The sequence below is a fragment of the Centropristis striata genome, chromosome 15, assembly GCF_030273125.1.
Source record: "Centropristis striata isolate RG_2023a ecotype Rhode Island chromosome 15, C.striata_1.0, whole genome shotgun sequence".
NCBI classification, from domain to species: Eukaryota; Metazoa; Chordata; class Actinopteri; order Perciformes; family Serranidae; genus Centropristis; species Centropristis striata.
In genome coordinates this window covers 12910956-12933139 of record NC_081531.1, presented here as the reverse complement: position 1 = coordinate 12933139, position 22184 = coordinate 12910956, and the positions used below count along the sequence as shown (strand labels likewise).

At 38.5% G+C, this 22184-nt stretch overlaps 1 protein-coding gene across 1 annotated transcript; it reads left to right on the top strand.

Moving 5' to 3' along the window:
* The first annotated feature begins 16012 nt into the window (after nt 1–16012).
* Nucleotides 16013–22184, top strand: LOC131987078 (ecto-ADP-ribosyltransferase 4-like). Its single transcript, XM_059352230.1, has 4 exons — nt 16013–16508; nt 19864–19959; nt 20064–20770; nt 21734–22184. Exons 1-4 carry the CDS (start codon nt 16506–16508, stop codon nt 21816–21818), a joined length of 891 nt encoding a protein of 296 aa, XP_059208213.1. The 5' UTR covers nt 16013–16505; the 3' UTR covers nt 21819–22184.

The following is a 22184-nucleotide window of genomic DNA, read 5'->3' as shown; positions in this document are numbered from 1 at the left end:
TCTACTTACATTATCTACTCCTTAAAAAAGTGGTTGCATTGACCAAAAAATAATAATGGAGGTAGCAACCAAGCTTCTTTTTCATTTCTATTGAGAGTCTAGCATGCACAGTACCAATCAGGTAGTTGCTAGCGGAGGGTGTAATGTTAGCCAACACTAGCAAAATGTCAGTAATTTTAACTCATCTAACTCATCAGAAACAGATGCTTTGTCATGGTCCTCTGCATGTGATACCGATGCTTGGTTTTTCAAAATAAACTGTATTCACAGGAAACAATTTTTTAGACAATAAAATCACCTGACAAGGGTTAGGGTGATAAAAGAGGGTTGGGCTGAAAAATAACTACTTTAACACTTAAATACTGGAAGTGGTTACGCAGGTTGAGTCAAGAGTTTGTTTGATCCTTCCACCACCACTCCCACAGACACTAAACAGACCTTTTCATTCTTTATATTATGTCTGGGACTGGTAATCTCTGTGGGGGGAGCATCTTTAATTTTTCAGGGATTCAACCTAAAACCAGTCCAATTTTTAAGTATTACCACAAGCAGAGATTTAACCATTCAAGCTGATATGGAAATACCAAAGATTAAAGGCTGTCAGGGGGCCAAAAACTGCAGGGGACAGCTCAAAGATTAATTCTTGGCACAAGTTTCATCATACACTTGAACGTTGAATAAGGCTTAGACAGTGATGATCTACTCGCATATACATATATATATATCAATACTATCATAAAGGATAACTACTGCCAGAAGGGGTGTGTGGAGCCAAGATGCATCATTCAGCGTCGCACAGATGAAACTATATGAAGTTCCTAAATTAAAACAAAGCTATTTTCCCATCACAACATATACCAAATGTTAGGTGGCTGCCTTCATTTGAAATTCAAATATGGTGCAGTAAATTTACAGCAGTTAATGCAGGAACCAATTAAAATTATAGCTTTTTATGACACTTACCAGAGGCAGCCTTCATTACTCATTAGCTGGAGCATATTTATTTTCTTCTTCAATAAGTGGGGCAATTAACTAAAAAAAACAGTGAATACTTAGCTTCCTGTCATATAGATCTGTCTAGAAATTCTATCAGCCTAAGTGTATTGGGAATGGCACAGTAAATGTTTGGAATCAATGTCAATATCCAATCATCTGTTTCAGTAATATGGTTAATTAGATAACTTAATGTTTAAAACAATTAAAATAGATAGCTCACCCCAAAATTAAAAATACATATGTTTCCTCTTAGCTGTTGTTATTTATCAGTCTAGATTTTTTTTAGTGCGAGTTGTCGAGTGTTGGGAGTTATTGGCTGTAGAGTTGTCTGCCTTCTCTCAAGTATGGCACTTTGCTTGCGGCAGTCAAAGCGCAGAAGAAAATAAATTTGAAAAACTCAATGTCTCTTTCCAGAAATCAGGACCCGGTTACTCAAGCTAATCCAAAGACTGTGTAGTGAGCAGTTTCATTTTCTTTTAAGTAACAAGGTCTGTGGATTAGCTTGAGTAACCGGGTCATGATTTCTATTAGAAATAGTATTTTTAGGCTATTTGATCAACACAAGCCAAGTACCATCTACTTTCATTACACAAAAAACTAGAGCCGACAGATATATCTGTTGACCGATATTATCAACATACATGCTGTCCGGTATGTGCCGTTATGAAAACTTTTTTTATGACAATGTTAAATATGTTTTATGTTTGAGAAGGTAGCTATCTGTGTGCCTTTGCAGAGTGGGGAAAATGGTTGCACAGTCCACATAAAAAAATATATATTTATTATGCTTTCTATTTACTATTTTCATTCCAGCTCCAAAAATGACTTTATCAGCCATCATATCTGTTATCAATTAATTTTCTCCCTCTGAAAAAAATGTAATAGTCTCAAAAAGGGAACAGCTTAGCAAAGCTCCAGCTGTTGCTCCAAGCTCAGCAAACTGCTGCATTATGCTTTTGCACCAAAGTGTGACTAAACTAAAAGTTGGGGATAGTTTAACTGTTGCCATCAAATTGTAGCAAAATAATTAACTTAATTACAATTCATTTTATTCATTGTGTTAAATCATTTCACAAGTTGTCTCAAGACCCTTTTCATATAGAGACGGTATAGACTTTAAAAATGACAGTAACCAACATTCCTCTATAAATTTGTAGAAACCTCAAGCTGAATCGAGGTTCTGGGTGGACAGATGTCAGCCTGAACCAGAATACCTGCAGCCCTGTAATCCGTTTGACATGTTGACCTATATTACACCTATATTATTATTGTTTTCAGTGTTATATTCAAGAGAATGCCAACATCTCAACTGATGATACCACCAACACTCGGTACCTCAACCCAAAAACATCTTGATTGGTGAATAGCACTACATGAAAAATATGTAGATATGTATATCCGGGCGGTTCGGTAAAATGGCCTCATTGTGAGGATGGTTGAGAGCTTAAACCAAAGCTAAGAGAGTAAAACAACCAATAGCACACTTAAAATTATTTTTGCCACACCATAGGTCAACAAAGTCGTTTAAAAAGTAAAAAACGCCTCTTCTGAGATTTGATGTTTGCTGTCAGGACAGATTGCTTTTTAAAGGCACACTTGTTTTTCTGTGTACAAGAAATCTAATTTACAGTGAACAGTGATAATAAAACATCAGTGGACATTTATGAGACTTCTATCGAGGTGATCGCTGTGAGATGACACCGTTTTTCAAGCCTGTCAACAGCATTCGATTATTCTCTGTGAAATGACCGTATGAAAATAGCATTAAAAAACAAGAACTGTCAGACATCACTGAGTCATGCTTTTATAATATTTTACTGACATGTTGCAAAGTGCACGTCTGTGTGTGTGCGTGAGAGTGAGAAAGGGCCAGGGATGAATAGGGGACTAATCCACAGAAAAGATGTGTCCCCCCTCACCCACACACACTCACAGTACAGTACACACTCTCTCTTCCCTCTTCCAAATCCTCTTTGTCAGTGTGACATCCATCAGGTCTCAGGTTGTTGTTGTGGGCCTCCAAACTTCAGACAACCAGCAAGAAGGAAATGTTGTGAGCTAATCCTTCCACTGAGATTTACCATCTGACACACACACAACAACTTTCATGACAATGAATAGATAAAACACAATGAAAGCATGCTGTATGATGCATGTGTTGTCACACATGTTTTTGGTCTTTTTTATGATGGCCCTGAAGGAAAAACACTTTTGAAAACACAGCAGCACTTCAGAAAACACCACAGCAAAAGAGAATATACATTCCCTCACTTTGTATTGCAACTTCTGCAAAGCAGTTTCCCTCAGGATACATTTTATGCTAAAGTTCCAACCTGTGAGAGGCAACAATGTGCTGCAAGGCATCCAGTCTGCTGGATAGACCAAAGAAAAAGAAACTTGTAGCTGACATCCAAACAGCCACTTTTTCGGTTTGGGTCCAACGGAAATCGATGTGTATTCTCTTTTGTTGTTCATTCAGTATCCTTAACTGTGTATCTGGACGCGTTTTTCTTTGGCTTTTATGTTTTCTGAAATGTCGATGAATGAAATATTATGTTTTGACCTTCAGGGCCACTGCACTTTGCAGAATGTGGCAGCTTTTCATGAGATTGCTTATTGCTGCTTCCAAAAGGATCTCTAAGTGACCTCATTTAACCATTAGGTTAATTAGTGTTTTTCTTGAATTCACTAAGAGCTAAAAGGATATTTATTAACACTATTATAATGGGAACAGGTGGAGACATCACGTGAAAGTAAAAAGATGACAGGAAATGATCGGGATAAAAGAATCTTTTCAACAGTGGCTGTGGCATTAAAATGGTCCAGTTTAGTCAGATCCTCCAGATAAAATGAATCATACATTTACAGAACGACATTACATTCAAATGTTTTACATCTTTTTAAAAACAGCTTTAGTTTGGTGGCACCATTCAATATGTGGTAGTTTTGTAACATTTGTTTAATCTCTGCAGTTTTCAGTTAGGCACGTACAGACTGACAAGCGCTTATGGTTTTATCTCCCTTTCTTCCTCTCATCCTCACTTGTCTCTTGCTTTTGTTCCCGCAGATAATAAATCCAGAGCGGTTGATGATATTTGGACCATCTGTCTGCAATTTCATTTGATAAAGTAGGTTTATAAAGAAGTGGAGGCACCAGTCACACGAAAGGTCAATCTCCAAATATAATGACACAAACACACAACCAAATACACACGCCATCCATCTATCTCTATTTTTATACTACAACTATATAGAGTAAACTATCACTTTCCAACAGATTTATATTGCATGTTTGCTTTTGAGTTATCCAACCAAATTTATTTTTGGTTGTTTTTTCTTTTTTTGGGAGCCAGGAGTGTACAATGAATTTTCATCCAAACACATCTGGTATCTGATGATCAGATACCAGCTAATTTGTCCACTGGTAGACATTGAGTGCTTAAATAATTATTTGATATGTTTAAATCTTGTGTTTTTAGCCAGATACAGACATGTTGCTATCATTTCATCCCTTGGTTGCTACTGTTGCATATTTTTTTTATTATATTTTCCCCTCCAGGGGGCATGATCTTCAGAGTATCACGTGTCCTGCTCTGTCTCTATTGGACCATAATTCACAAAATGAACATCATGCTGTATGGAAGAAGACTTGAAGCTAACAATTGACACCATTAACTCTATTAACTTTACTGAATTAATAAATCATGTGAGACGTCATGTCATTTTCTCATAGACTTCTATACTATCAGCAATCAGTGGAATCGCAACCTGGCTATTAGAGATAAATTTTTTTCAGCTTGTGCAAATTATTCAGGAAGACAACCCATGTAAAAGCATTACATTACAATCGGATTATACTAAAGTGTTTTAAATTGTATTCAATGTTCCTTACTCTAATAGTTTTTTTCTCAAGTGCTACAGAAACAGAAAATGTCTTATCTTTCAAATGTCACAATTGTGTTCAAAGTACTGCTTCTGAGAAATATTTAATTGCCAAACCCTTTCATAGTAATTATCTTTTCTGCTTTCAAATCTCTGACAGAGACCTCCCTGATGGCACTGCTTTGTTCAGATATAATGTTTTTTTTATCACAAGCCCAAAAACATAATGAACTGAACTAAATATGATTATTAAAAAGTATTATTCATTTCCCTTTACACAATTGTCCACAAATTGGTTTTGTTTGATTTGTGTGATTTGAATGAAAGACATTTTGAACGGAAAATGTGACGGTGTATTTTAGTTCAACCAAAAATGTTTTGTGTCTTTAATAACTATTTTCAGTAAGTTTGTCTGAGGCATGTCCAAAGGCACACCATATGTCGGTAGACTTCACAACAGCATCAGACAACTCGGGAAAAGCTTTTTTGTCTTGATCTTGCTGTGGCAGCCTGGCAGGACATAACTGACTCTTTTTTTTTAATCTTTTGCAAATTGTATTGCCTTCTTTATACATTTCAATTGCTAAAGGGAATTAATTTATTTCTGCATGACACATTTTTATCTTTTTTTCCAAGTCTGTGTCTCACATTCACACACACAGAGACACACACACACACATACACAGTAGGATACCCACCAGACACACTCACAAAGTATTGCATCCTTTTTATCAAGAAGGCTTTACAGCTCAGCCTAAGTGCGCACGGCTTTTAACTGTGAGCGAGTGCAGCTTACAGTGCATCCTACTGTGGAATAAACACAAAAAGTTCAATCTCACTTAATTCCAAGCTATTCTGCTTTTAGTGGTGTGTGCGTGTGTTGTTCTTTACAGCAGCAGTAATGAGGGAGACAAGCCTGCAGTGGCGTGAAACAAGGCATTACACGGAAAATGATGATGAATGAAGCATCTTAACACTCTGGTTCTGTTGAAAGCTTTCCCTTCTTGACAAGCTTAATATGTTTCTTTCTAATAAGGATCCTGCGCTGTGGCCTCTGGCTATAAAACTGAAATGTGTGCCTCTCTGGGGCTGTGGGAGAAGCAGCCCGGGGGTATAATCAGCAATAAGCAGTGAAAGGAGAAAAGGCAACATTGGGCAGACATTTCTCTGAAAAATGCTGAATTGGAAACGCACAATGTGGGAATAACTTTTCCAAAGATGATTATCCCAAATGATAGTTTATCGCAATGACAAAATGGAAGCGACTTGTGCCATTAGGAGCTGGAAGTGTATCAGAGGGAGAGAGTAATTGCATGTGAAACTCTCGGCTGGTAACTAGAGGAGCAAATGAGCTTTAGAAACAAGCTGGAATCTGCTCCTCTGCAGGACCACAGAATACATCTGGATGCTGTCATTACACACACATCATTACAACACACACAGGTAGGTCACTGTTGGACTGATTCAAAATGACATAGTGAGTGTATAAAAATTTAACCAAGAAAAGAAATAATAAGGCACACAATCATTTCAAAATATTGTCATGCAGTTTTAAGTGCATGAGCAAAGCTTTGGTCTCATATCGGATTTAGGTGATAGCCAACATTAAGTCAAATTTAAATAAACAAAGGCTTTAAACAACTTCTCTGCATTTAGTTTGAACTTTATAATTCTACACAACCGGGACCATTACGTTTTTTCTACTGTCAGATTGAGCTAACATAATCTTGTGTAGGATTTCTATATAAAATAATCTGCTTGAGCCACTCTATTGCTTTGTTAATGTCAGGGAAACCTGTGATTTTGCTTGCAGATGTTAATTTCTCCCCATTTCAGATCACAATCCTGCTTCAGATTGCAACATTTTGGATTCTGTAGTATTTGGTTTTGAAGCGTTTGTACAGAAAAGTGCTGCTGCGATAATCAATTATTTTATCTGTATCTGTATGTTGGATCAAATTAATCACAGAACAAATTCAATTGTTTAGTTTTTTGTGTTATAAAGATTTTTTTGGTACACTTTCATGGTAAAAAGTACATTGCTCCATAGTCATTCCCTCATTTTATTATCTTGAATGACAAAATGCCTCTTTCTGTCATTGGTTTGGACTGTTTAGGTTTATCTCTGAGGAATGAGATGGGTTAAGGTAAGAGTAAGTATAGCAGGGTAAGCCAATCAGACGCCTTGGGCAGTATGACAAAAAATAAAGTGTTTTTTTGCAAATTAGAGCATGGAAACATGTTCCAATAGAAACCCAAAATACTAGTATGTATGTAAAAATGTGTATAAAAGTTCCTCTTCAATATCAAGAGAGCATCTTTATTACAAATATATTTTCCAGTAACCATCTCAACTGATCTGACGATATTTAAGGGAACTAGTCATTCCTATGCATTCATCCATCACAGGTTACTTTTGTTTCTCATCTGGTCTGAACTGAATCCAGGGAAGGGAGTGAACCTGGCTGGTCTCTGAAGATCAAAACATCACTCAGAAAGACATCAATACGGCTGTTTTCATCCGCTGCCAGAAGGTAAGACTTTCATCAATGCTGTTGTCACTGTGATACCAGCATCACAGTATGTCCTAGAATATTGTCTTTAATAACACTTCACAGGAACTGACAACACCTACACGCTCAGGAGGGAAGATTGATACGAAAGGCAAACAAATATGTTGGTAAAAACAAAATCAGTGGAGAAAGTAGCTGTGTGCTGCTGGATACAAAGAGTGACATCATCGTAGCATGATGAATCATGTTAGCTGGCTGACAGCTTGGTTTCACAAATTCCAATAATCAGTGTAATCACTTGAATAAGTGCACTTTAAATACATGCTCATTGCTGATACATGAGGAAAAATGCATTTCTTCACCATAAGATAATAATGCATGCAAGAGAGGTGGTGAGCAACAGGCAGTGATTTCATGCAACAAAGAACAATGTATGGAAGATAAACATGTATATTAGCTTTAACTGTATGTCTATTCTTTTCACAACTATGGTGCAAAATGTTGTAGTGACATCAGTTTATACTACATGTTGTTGTTTTATTCACCTATATCTATTCAGGGCGAGTTTGACTGAGAGTGAGGCTCTTCTTTCCAGTGCAAACATAACTGCTACATACTGTTACATTTTTACTTTCTCTTTCCAGGTAAAACACCAAGCCAAATTGAAAAGCATTGCATTATCACCTTGACATGTCATAACTTCTATTAAAAAACATCTCTTTACAAATTAAACCATTTTTCAGGTGTCTGCAACTGAAAATGATCAATTTCTCTCGTTCAGGGTCTTTAAAACATGGTTAAATTCAACAGACGTTTATATCTCTAGCTCTCTATATCTGTGGTTAATATGTTTTAAGTTACATTTAAATGTGTGCAGATATATATATATATAAATATATATATATATATATATATATGAAAAGTGTATTGCACACAATGTTAACATCAGTCAGTTCCTCCTGCAGAAAGAGGAGGAGTAATACAGTTTGATGGCCACCTCGAAAAGACCTCCTGTGGCATTTTGTGGTGACCCTAAACTTCTTTAGTTTAATCATAATTACTGTCACTATTTTTGTTAACACCCTATATTTATATTTTCCTATAAAACATAAAACATGGCATTTTTCCTTATTTGATGTAAAAGCAGTGCTTTATGCACACTTCTATAATTTGTTACTTTTCTCAAATGTGCATGCTCAGTTTGAGACAAAGGGAAGGGTTGCAACTTCAATGTTTTTCTAAATACTGGAAAATAAACTATTATTAACACAATTAGAAATCATTGTTATGGTTACTTCTACACACAAAACAAGGTGGTGTGTGCAACCCTGTCTCCTGCAAATTACTGTATATAAACATACTACACACATCATTTCATTCACTGAATGGCAACAAAAGGAACAAATGAGTGCCTTAGATCAGAAGTAAGAGCCAGACAGCCTAGTCACCTCTCTTGTTCAGAATAATTGCTCCCTTTCTATCTAGCTGTCTTGGGTGAATTCACTTGGCAACTTTATTTCTGCTGATTTTACGCACCAGCTCATTTTCCATCATGCAAGTTCCATCAAAGTGAAGCATCGAGCTTGCAGCAGAGATAAGATGACATGAACAAACAATACGGCAACAGATTCCATCAATGGGCCCTGAAGCATCCATATCTCTCTTCAAACAAACACTGTCTGCAGGAGCTGGAATTCAGAAGAGTGTGAAGAGAAACCTGGGTAGACAGCTCAGCTGTTAAAGTACTAAAATATTGTCCACAAATAGCTGAGATGGTAGGCAGTGATCTACTGTATTGTGAGACAGTTATAAAGTAATCATTCTGGCTGATTGTGGTTATTTGCCACATGTATGATTAACAACAGTTGAGATTTAGACTAACAAAACACCACATTTGGACTTTGAGCAACTGGAGTGAACATTTTTTTACTAACTTCTGACATTTTATAGACCAAACAATTGAGTGGTTAATCAAGAAAACAATTGGCAGATAGACTGATAATGAAAATAATTGTCACTTGCAGGCCTAATATCAATATACCGGATTTATTTGGATGATTTTATAGTTCCTGAATCCTATTCCACAGTTGTCAAATACCACAAACACTTTGGGTTGGCATACCATGACACGTATCAACCCAAAGTGTCGTTTCTTGAATGAGACTCAGCAATCAACGATCTTTCTCCAGACTCACAAGCTGGACCTTTAACAGTTCATTGTAGCCAAATGCATGCTTGGTACAAGATGTAACCACAGGGCTCACACGTTTTAATCAAGGCAGCTGAAACTGTGCCAATAATGAATAATGTTTACAAAGATTACTGCGCTCAAGCACATTTCAAGTCATTGTCATTCCATTTCACAATGTGCTGAAATAAATAGAGGCTAGAGGCTGCCTGAACGGCCGGGCGAGTTTCAAGCATATTAAAACCATAAGATACTTTGCAGAAAATGGTGCTTATGTAAAATGTTTTACAAAAATCAGATTAAAAACTGTGCTGATGCTGTAACATGTCACGTAATGCAAGTCTTTCAGAGCAGATTCAAATTTCTCTGCTGTCTTTTCCCTTTCCCTACCTCCCATTTTTCCTTTGTTGCACTGGTCTGCTTGCTCACTGTTGTGCCATCGATGCTGACACTACTACGCCTTCGCCGAGGGAGGCTTATTTATCTCCCATTTCCAGGCCTAGCGCATGTCCCCCCTCTCTCATCAGCTTTGTGTGTTCCTGCTTCACTAGCTCTATCTCTCACTGTGTGAGTATTTGGTGCCACAAAAGCTGTGAGACCAGTGTGTGTTTGTATTTACACATGTAATATGTGTGTCTACCTGTTGTTTGTCTTTTTCAAGAAGTTATGTGTATATTATCATAATTGTACTGACCTTGATCTTTTGGGCAGTTTGCCATGCATAAATGTAATTATTGCAGAGCTGTAATTCACTCAGGTGCTGCGACAATAGGCCTTCCTCATGGAGGACATGTTAACTCAGGTGTGACTAACAACATTAATGATGGCTGCATTCCATTTGGCTGTGCAACTTCAAGGCATATTTCACAGGAAATATTTTGACATTGAAAAAAAATGCAGGTGTAAATTATATTACTTGAGTCAAAAAAAGGAAGACAAATGGCAAATACAGGAAGGTCTGTCAGCAGAACTAAAGTTATCATTATAGAAGTATTTTTTTCAAATCCACATGGCCACAATGCCCGAGTAGGTATTACCATGTTTATTTTACATCATACTGGTCTTGAATCACAACCTTGGCACCAAAAGAATTGCATGATTGTGTTGAGCTACACAGAGAAACTGAAAAATCACAGGAGGCCTCACACAAATATTTATGAAGAGAAGGAGGAGGAGAATATAACAAATACATAAGGGTCTGTCAGAAAACTGCCTGACCATAACTATTTAAAACATTTTATTTTTTCAAGATTATGTGTTTCTACTGTGCCTACACTACCTATGTACAATGTCATATTTTATTTTATTTTTCCATTAGAATTGGAGTGGTGTTTAGGGAGGATCTGTAGCAGCATTTTGGAGTACTGTTTGCACTGTTGGCTCAATTTTCCATAAATCAATCTGTCATTCTGAAGATGCATTAGTTACACCTGTGATAAGACAGAATATATCTACTGACGTTTGGTAATTGAGGATGTCATTCAGAATCAATTTATTTTCCTTCTTCCCAGCAGCCACTTCTGTCACCTCCACCTTTACTGTTATTAGAAGTGAAGTGGAGGAAAATATCTGTGGCCCCAACGCTCTGTGCTGTTTGGCTTTCTCCGTTTCTGTTTTAGAAATACATTACATCTGAGAATAGCAATTATTTGATCCTTCAAGTCTGGTTTACAGGTAGCTGGTGTGTTTTGTGAATTGTGTATTGTGTTTATTGTGCATTGTGTATTATGTAAATGTATTACTTGAAATGTTCACTGTCTGATAAATAAATAAGAACACAGTGCACACAGTACTGTGAGCTGCCAGCTGATACACACAAACAAACCCCACCAACCAAATCAACAGGATCATGTAATTGTACTAAATAATTAGCTTTGTGTATTGATAGGCCAGGTGGCAAATCTACATCAAATAATGCCTGTAGCTATGGTATGAAAAACATTTGGTGTTTTGGTGGTTGTCATAATTTAGAGGTATTCCTGCTTAATGAAGCCGCCCACGGACACCCTGTGTTTAGTTAAATATAATTTTGTCTTTTTTCTGCTCTATAGATGCAATATTTTGGTAAATAAAACCTTTTGATTTCTTTCTCAAGTATTAGATGAGAATATTAGCCGTGTTTCCATTAATGTTGAAATGAACCTGAAGCTTAATTTTGAAATGTCGCATTAAAGAAAATGCGAATTAGGGACGTTTCCATCAACTGGTTTGGAGTGAATACACAAAGCTGCTTAAATGTACTTTGGCAGTATAATGTATTGCTGAAGGCTAATCCTCAGTAAACGGGAGAAGAAGTAGAGATTGTGCGAGAGAGAAAACAACAATGAAAAAGAGGTTGCAAATCAAACAATTTTAGCCACCCGAGAGAGAAAACGGTCTCCAGGAAGACAGTGGAAACAGCTTCTTCTTCTTCTTCTTCTTCTTCTTCTTCTTCTTCTTCTTCTTCTTCTTCTGGGTTTACCAGCTGTGTTTCCATCAAGCTTTTCTCATGCAAATCTCTAAAATATACATAAAAATTCATTGATCTATGAATCTGGCTTATGGAGTTAGCATTTTTCCCACGTGTCAGCATGTTCTCTCCAGGTCCTCTGGCTTACAGGCAGCTTAGATTTAATTGGTGACTCTAAATTGCCTGTAGGTGTGAATGTGAGCGTGAATGTCTGTCTCTATGTGTCAGCCTTGCGATAGTCTGGTGACCTGTCCAGGGTGTACCCCGCCTCTCGCCCAATATCAGCTGGGATCGGCTCCAGCCCCCCGCGCTGTGAGTTTGGATAAGCGTCTGAGGATAATGAATGGATGGATGGATGTTTATGAAGCTAGTCAGCTATGATGAGAAGCATGGAGATACAGTTATTCGACTCATCATGGCATTGGACATGGCATTTCTGCATCCCACAGATAACGCTACATTTTTGATCCACAAATATGTTGAATAAGAAAGTTTTAGAGCCGCTGCAACCTGTTTTATTGAGACTGCTGCTTAAACACATAGCAAACATGCAACAGCTACAACACATTGTAAGCTTGACCATAACTGCTTTCAAGACGTGGCGCTGTTTTTAAACACTGTGAAAATACTTTTACAACTTACGTTCAGGTTTGGCATCATAACCACTTGGTTATTCCATCTGCACAGCTACAGGTTTAACAGCACATTGCTTCTTCACTGGACAAAAACAACAATGGAGATTAATGCATCTGTGGTATGCAGAAACATAAAATAACTACATTGTTTGCTGGCCACTGGCTGCCTCTAACTTTAAGCAACAAAGTAAGTAAGTAGGCTAGGTGTATTTCGCACTATGTTGAATGTTTTACAACAGTGTCACAGCTGACCCAGGCCCACAGAAAATGATCCCACAGAGGGTTAATGTTATGAAGTTGAATTATAATGTTTGAGAGTCTATTCATGCAGGTGAGAGTAAAGCCAATAGCTTTGGCACCAGGGTCATATTCAAAATGTACTGTAAGACCACAGAATGGCTTACAGACAGACCCTTTTCACAGAAGTGTCAGAAGCACAGCTGCAGCTAATAAGATGAATAATAATGTCATGTGATTCAGGTGTGCCAATATGCAAGCACTGACAATACTCAACTGCATTGTCAAGCAATTACAGATAATTGGCTCACTTAAATCAAGCATACCCATCATTATTATTTTTTGCTTGCAGCTGCCTATTATACAGTCCATGTGGATTTCAGGTTACATTGTTATTAATGTTATGTAGCACACACAGAGTGGAATAAAGACAGCCTGGCAACTGGACATGCAGAGACAAAAAAAGAGCATACTTCAATGATCTCATTAATGCCATTCACAACCAAGACCTGTGTATTCATTATTTCCCTCCTCTCAACCCATTTCACTTGCTTATATTCTCCAAACTTTTTCTTTCCACCTTCTCATAGTTGCCTGGTTTAAAGGCAGTAGTATCCATTTCTCCTCTTCACTGATTAGAAAGTCACCAGGACTGGACACGCCCACTGGGCATAGAAGCAGGCAAGTCAGCTGCAAGCCGATAAGCAGTTGCTTAGTAAGCCACACTTTTGGTGAAAAGCCAAAACAATGAGAGAGGTCAGTGGCGGACTTAGGCTGTCTGAGAGGTCTGGGCAAAAAAAAAAAAAGAATATGGCACCGGCTGCATGGGGAGGGGTGTATGTAGAACGTTTTCTAGCGTGTAGGGCAGCCTATAGGTCCTATAGGTGGCCACCTCCTGGTCTGAGCACTGAAGCAAATGCAGAAGTGCCTAAAGCCTGCAATTTTTCAAAAGTCCAATGGGGGTCAACAGCATCAGTTGCAAAAGCAAACCTGCGTATCCATGGCACTGTGTACATCTAAAACAGCTGCAAACTTATTTGTCATTGTCCATTTTCTCACAACTTTGAACCTTTCACCGTGTGTTTTCAGTTCAAAGTTTATTTGAACATTTTGGTCCTTTAAAAATGTCTTTCAGCGTTTGTTTTTACTAACAGACACTCCAAGGCTGTTCAATTTTTCCAGTAAGTAGCGTACATTTTGTTTTAGCGTTTTTTGAGAAACATCCGTCTACATCCTCCTTCGTCTAAATATGGTTTTAAAAAACAAAGACAGTGACCTATGTAAAGCAAGATGGCAGCAGCCATAGCCCAGAACTCGGTGCTTCAAGCTGGCAGTTCACAAACCAACTGGTGATGTCACAGTGACTATCGACATTATTTATGTACAGTCTATGATGGCACCGTTTCACATTTTCAGACTCTATGGCCTTTCTTCACATTTTTTCCGCTGGGAAGACCCCCTAGAATGCATTATCTACATTTAAGGAGACTCGGGAGGACACTGTACATTATGTTTTCCCCAATGAAAGGACATCTTATGGAACCATTAACAAGGACACCCTAGAGGTGGTTGTAAATGTCTGATTGTAATTCTTTTCTGCAAGTTACAGAATTTGAAAAATTATGTGTGCATCACTATTGCCATCAACATTTACTGCACACGGCAGACTCAGCTGGGGACAGTCTACATGCATCCTGTCTTTATCTTACATAATATTTAATATTGTCATCAGTCATGTCCTTGGCTGCCTTTTTGACCCAAACTGAGTAAATAAATGTGTAGCCATGCATGAAGACAAAGAGCTCGAGTCTTTACTGAAGAGCACACTGAAAGTGGATTAAAAAAAACTGCCTGGTAAAGGCAAAGCCAAGGGAGTACTTCTGTTCATATAAACTGATGGGAATAAAGTGAGGTCAAAAAAGTTTACAAAGGAGGGAAAGATGCAACAGGAATGTATATTAGAGAGAAGTTATTTTTGTTTTTTATCATTAATTTTGTCCCTTCAGTATTATTAAGTGCTCTTACGGAAAAATGCAAGCGATATTTTGATTGTCCTTTTTTATGTGGTGGGAAGAAAAAACCTATTTGTTCCAGTTCTATTTTTATTTCCTTTTTCCCTAAAATTAAACCTATCAAGTGCTGTTTGACAAGACAGCCTCCTCCACTCCAAGTCGAACTCATTTTGACATATCTTAACTCTGTGGGAGGTACTGCGCGAGATAGGAGCAGACAAAATTAAAACATTCCAGTGCTTATACTTTAAGGCCCGGCAGCATAAAAGTAAAGTCAAACAGATGAAAATGTCACTCTGATGGAGGAAAATCACAAAGCCAAGAAAAGGGAATGAAAGTCCTCATGAAAGCACTAGAATCTGCTGTAGATCGCATAATGGAAGATGATTCATACATAGATTTATGTGTGCTTATTTCAGAGGCATTCCACCCATATGTGAGGTTCAATTGAAATGATGTCGTCGTTCCTTTTTTTGGACGTTCTTGTGTAGTTAAAAGGATTTCAGCCTTATTGTCCTATAACATAGGAAATGGATTGTCAAGTGAGTTGAGATCTACTCGCCACATACCAGCTAAGCAGAATAAGGCTGTGGAAATCAGGGGCTTACCAGCAGGGTAACAACAGTTGGTGACAGTTGGGCGCTTTCATAATAAATAATGTGATGCACAAATGGCACTGTAATGATTGATGTTGATCTAGTATGATTTAGTATGATTATTGTGAAAAAGATGCTAATGGAAAGTTGATGATGATTGTATGTAAAATGATGAGTTACAATGTTGATGTGATTTGATGGAAAAACTGTGTAATGAATGCAATAAGGTCAGTAGAGGTCAGTTTGTATCAGAACGTGTGGTAATAATAATAAGAAATGTGGTAATAAGGTGATTGAGACAGGGCGAAGCCAGTAGACAAAGGGGAACTCAAAAGAGGAAGGATCGAGCCAAGACATGGTGTACGTGCGGAACGTGTTGGGCCGAAGGAGACAGGTGAAGAAGAGGGGAGAGGGACGGTCCGAGAGATCGTGCCATGGCAACAGTGGAAACCAGAAGAGAGATGTAACCAATGAGAGGACTGGTGAGGAGTGGCAAGGAGGAAGTGCTCTGAAAGAATGAGCAGCAGAGTATAGAAGCTGTAACATAGGAAATAATCTTTGTCATCCTTCTCGGGGAGCTGCAAGACTCTTCAACCGACTCTCAAGAGCTGAAGACGACGCCTGATCGACCACATCGGGGGAAAAAGACTCCAGTTCTACAATCAAGAAGAAGACAGAGTGAGGACGCCCACATCAAGAAAGAAGATTCCAATCTGACCGGTGAAGACGAGAGACGAGTGAAAAGAAGGGTGACCATTCCAACGCCAGTCGATGATCGATTAAAGAAGTCTTCTTTCCAAGTTCTCACTGAAGCCAGGACCCAGGGACCAGTCCAGGATCGCTCCAACTCTGGCCAGAGGGGAGAGTCACAGCTGAGGCCTGCAGCCTGGCATTGCAGAAGAGTTTCTTGGCCAGACAACTCTCACGTCTCCTTCTCCAAAACCTTCGAGTTTAATACCCAGCTACAGCTTCATTCAACACAGGCAGTTAGGATATCATGGTAAGACATTAAGTAGATTATAATCATTTTATTATTGAGATTTTTGAATATTTTAAGTAATCACTTTGAAATAAATTTTTGCTGTAAGCTTGCACCTTACTATACTATCAATAAATTTTCAATTGCATTTAAAAGTGAAGTAGTGGACCTTAGATTTTTTAATCTTTTGGTATTAAAAGGTGGTGTGTAATAACTAGGTTTTTATTGGTTACCCTAGCCAAATAAATTTTAACTCTCCTTGAGGCTTATTTTCACAGCCACTAAAATTAATCTAGCAAATTCCAAGTGCACAGATCAATAAGAGGAGCGCTGCCATTAAACGGGCGTGGCCAGTGTGGCATCTGTATTCCAGGGTTTCTCAACAGGTGCCTCTCTGCAGGAAGCAGGATAGGTGTCCGGACCAAGGCAGTCAGAAGGCGTGTCTCCTCACCACCAGCTTTAATTATAGGTTCCCAAAATACCTGCTGAGATAATATTCCCAGGAAAAAGGAATCTGACCTCTTAGTGGGAAGCTGGTCCAGAAGTCCTTACACAAGGGCAATCTCTGGGATCAAACAGGATGTTAAAAAAAAGACAGCAGAGAAAGCAGAGCTGAGGGTGGCAAGAAGAGGACAAGTTACTATTATTTGGATGCAGGGGAAATGAGGGCAAAATGTTGCTTTTGAGAACTCAATCCATCTCTATTTTTGGCTAGAACCATCTTAAGGCCACTGGCCCTACTCAGAGCACTCAGTTGGGAAGAAACCAAGTCCAGGAATACACTGAATAACAAAGATTGTCTTGGAAAAAAATCACTTTAAAGGATTATTTCTGTTGGTGTGAAATGTGTAATTTGCCACAAAATGTATCATTTCAATCCATCACACGGCACTTGGATCCAGAGAGCACCCTCTGATGCATCAAATCAATAGGCTTTTCTTCCTCTTTCAAATCACTCCCCCTTGAGAGAGAGAGTGAGAGGTTTTCCAGCGAGCGAGGCCGATTTGCCATCAAAGCAGTCCCTCAGGATTTAATAAAATATTGGCGCTGCAATTTTTGTGAAAGGAGTTTATAAAATGTGGAAAAAACAGACGGTTCAGTCAAAGGTAAATCTGTCTGTTCTGCTTCTGGGAGCACAGCTGACGACTGCTGTTGACTGTCACTCCACAGCAGCTCATTTATTTATTAAGGAGGAAAATATAGTTTTTTCTAAACAACCACTTTCTCTGCTGTTATTTCATGTTACCTTGTTGTTTCTGCTCTATCCTCACTTGCTCTGCTGCCATATTTTGTGGAAAAGCAGCTGAGAGAACCAGCTGGTTCCCTATTCATCCTTGCGATTATCAACAAACGCCAGGTAAACCAATTCCATTAGCCATTTAGACAGGGAGGGTAACCGTGGGCGTGTGGGATTAGGCTTTCACACTCAAACACGTAAACATAACAAAACACATGCACATATACCTCCAGTGGTCCAACACAAGGCACAAGGTCATGGCATTTTCATGTTGGGACAGGCTGGAAATAGAAAGAGGGCCATGAGCTGGACAAACTGAGGCACAATGAGTCAGTGGGCTGATAACACAGACAGACTGAATCAGTGGGCTGAAAGCAGAAGGCGGGTTGTGGAAGAGTGTGTGTGTGTGTGTGTGTGTGTGTGTGTGTGTGTGTGTGTGTGTGTGTGTGTGTGTATTATTTCAAGGGGGAGAGAACAGAGAGGAAGTCAGAGATGATGTTCTCAGGTTTTTAGGGGGTTAGCTTCAGGTGGTGAACACCAGTCCTGCAGGTCCCTGTGGACGTCCGCAAACTGTTCTTCATACCCCAAACACAGGCTCAAAATAACTCATAGCCCGTTATCCCAATTAAATGTATTCTCTGTCCCTTGTTCACACACACACACACACACACACACACATACATACACTGTTTCTCCGTTGTCTTGGAGCTTTGATGTTCTTACTCTTGCCATCTGTTATTTATGCAGTTTTGCTCAAGTACTGGAATGTGGAAGAATTAATTTTCTTTGTTAATGTGAATGCATACAAAATTCTCCTACTTTGTAAAGTTTTTAAATTTGGGCTTGCAATTTTTTGGAATTTATAATTCATGGAAACTACTTGGGGAGAAAAATCACAGGTTTCACCAATACATTATATTTAAACTCTCACTCAATGCAATATTTCCTGATAAAAGTCAGCCATGATTCGATTCTCTGACCTTTTCCAGACATTTAAATTAAAAAAAAAAAAACTATTCTCTGTAATATAAAAAATAAATATAAAGATGGGAATTCCACCTAGCTTTCATTCACAATACTGGGTTGTTGATCATTTTATCAATACAGATTAATGAGTTGTTACATCTCTAGAAACTAAACAAAATAGACAAACTACATTCTTATAACTCAGACATAATATGATACTATAGAGGAGAGGAGAGGAGAGGAGAGGAGAGGAGAGGAGAGGAGAGGAGAGGAGAGGAGAGGAGAGGAGAGAGGCTATGATGTGTGATATCTGTGAGATTTGGCAGCAATGGCTTTTCCACAGGGAAATACTGTCCTCTTGTGGCAAATGTTCTGAGATGGGATATTGTCAGGAATACAGACGACAAGGCCTGCTTGAATGGTAACAGTGCTTTAGGTATGGACTGGTAGGATCAGTTCTAGACTTTGGAAACACATCCTTCATGTCGCCTGTATGCCAAATTGATCTTGAAAACAGATAAATGTAGATACAATACAAGCACAACCACATTCCAGCTATTCTAATGCAATAAAGGAACAGGTATTGAAAGATAAGAAAAGTTTAAACAGTTTTGTAATCCTATTTTATATATCATTGCCAAATCCCATGAAAAAAATCAGAACCAACTCCGGCAGCTGACATCATGAAATCACTCAAAAATCAAAACAAGGGACATACTGGCAGTAAAGGACTGCCAGCTTCTAGGTTCTTTGCCTGCTGTATTTATACATTACAGCGTGAGCATGGTACATAGCAGTGGCGAACCGTGAGCACTACAGCTGGGTCTTCAGTAGTCCGACCGGCTCCTGTTTTTGCATTTTTCATGTTTTAAAACTAATAAACACAAAGTCCCAGCATCTGAAGGAGGCGATGCGTGAACGGGAAGCAGACCGTGGTGCTTTTTAATCACACACAAACATGGACCAAAACGGCTCCATAATACGCACAAAAATCCAAAAGAAACGAAAATTAACTAAAAAAAATAACTAAACAGCATGAAGTGTTCAAAATTGCTGTTTTACGGCTCTGTGCATCTGGCACACGCGTCCAGACGCACTATCTATCTATCTAAAACACACACCATGCTGGGTCTGGGGGGCACACTTATTTTTATTATGTTATTTCTGTTTCAGTGCTCTGTGGAGGTACAAGAAGGAAAGCTTTTAAAAATGTGTGACAGGAGAAAACTGCTTGTTGCTGCAATCGTTTTCACAGCTCTCAGCTACAAAGTAAGTATTATTTCTCTGACAAATAGACATTCATAACGTGATGATGCTATGTTAGGAAAAACATTCTCTCCTCTTGTAAGTATTAATTCCATACCCACTTAAAGGTAACAAGTGAAAAGCTGGACATGGCCCCCGATGCTGTAGACGACCAGTTCGATGGGTGCCGTAAAGAGGCCTTGGAGAAGTTTATCCATGCAGGCCTGTTAAAACAAGAGCTAAACAGCAGCAAGGGATTCCAACAAGCATGGGAAGTAAATCCCCAGTGTTCAAAAGTGATCCCTGGAGGAACAGAAAACCATACTACTGCTCTTTTGGCGTACGCTAGTGGGGATGAGTTTTCAAAAACCTTTGACGATGCAGTAGGGACGCAGGGTGCAAACGTTCACACCTACGAAGACCACTTTGATTTCAAGGCCCTCCACTTCCTGCTCATGGATTCAATGTTACTGCTGAAACCGAAGAAAAAGGAGTGCAAGACTGTGCATCTGCTCAAAGAAGAAACATACACAGTACAAAAGGGCTCAACGGTGAGATTTGGGAGATTCACCAAAGCACAGTTGAGCTACAGTGAGCTAAAGCAATTTCACGATTTTGATGGACTAGCTGTCTTTAATATCACTTCTTGCTTCTTTGTGAACCTGGGAGACATTTGCAGTGAAAACAACGGTACGGCACTCTTATCTCCAGCTGAAGTGTTCACTGTGGTGGAAGAACAAACAGTAGAAGATCACGAATATGAGTCTAGCTATACTGTGATCGTGTTGAACCACCTACAAGTGAAAAGCACACACAACTGTTACAGCTTTTCACGGTAAGACATTTTCTTTAAAACAATTTTTTTTGCTCAATGCTGTGATTATTAACTGTTAACTTGGAATCATGATGTCTTTGAATGTTACATAGGAAGATCATATCCAGTGGTGGTTCTAGACCAATCTTACCGCGGGGGCCTAGGAGGGGCCAGTGTTTAATCAGAGGGGCACATTAAAACGGCAAAGATGATATTTAAGCATTCAAAACCTTTATTTTAGCTTATTTAAAAATCTTATTTAAGTACATTTGGAAGATACAAATACATTGATTGAAACAATGAGACTTACCAACAACAGCAATTATTTTTTACGACAATGACATTTCTCATTTTTGTGCACAATTACTTTTATTTTGAAAGGGCAGTAGATAATAAAAATAAATAATAATATTTTTATATACACAATCTTTTATTGCACAATTAAACTATTATACAATAAACAATGAGATATTCTTTGAAATAAAATAGGTAAGAATTGCTCAGTTTTTCATCATTATAAATTGATCATTTTATTATTAATTTGACACAGCATGGGCCAAGGGCTTCTCCACAGGGGCAGTGGCCCCTTTAGTCCCCTGTGTAGAACCGCCACTGACCATATCATTTTACATGACCTAAATTGGAAGATGTAAGGGGACATTTTTCCTTGTATGTGGATGTGGTTTGGTCAGAATTGATTGACAGCACAGACAGCATTAGCAAACAACACCACAGCTTTGATTTACATTCAAATTTTGCTTATTTCTAAATGGTGCTCAAAGGTCGGTGACATCATGTTATTCCAGCTGAGCCCTGCCTGCTTCATATCAGGGAGAAAACAAAAAAAGCAGATATTTCCTATTAGAAATATTTGAAAACCTTGGCAGAAAGTTTCATCTTCACTGAGGTTGATTTTCTGGGTCTTTAAGATATTTTGATAATACAAAGTTACCTAATATACTAATGTCACTTCCTCTGTCTCAGTCCCTCTAGGTCCCCAGCTGGTGTTTCCATGCAGTGGCTTGTGCTGATGTTGATGTCTTGTGCCTCTGTCTCTTTTTTTCTTTAGCTACTGACAACAACTGAAAAACAATTAGCTCCTCAGAATGCACTGAGATTTAATAAACCCTAAATACTGCTTTGTGTGTACAGTTAAACAATAAACTGTCTGTTTTGCTGTGATGTTGCCAAATAAGATGCAACAAGCTTTTTCAGTCAGCTGGGGGAAAAAAACACTTGTTTTTGAATTTCTTCTTCCATATTTTCTTTCCACATATCAGCAGAAATATATACTGATATTAATATTTCTGAAAGAAGGTGATGTTTTATATGTTTATTAGTGTATGACGTAAAAAGATGGCAGGAAATGAGTGGAGAGGGGTGGGCAACATGCAAAAAGGTCCCCAGCCACATCACAGGTCATGGTTGACAGTGT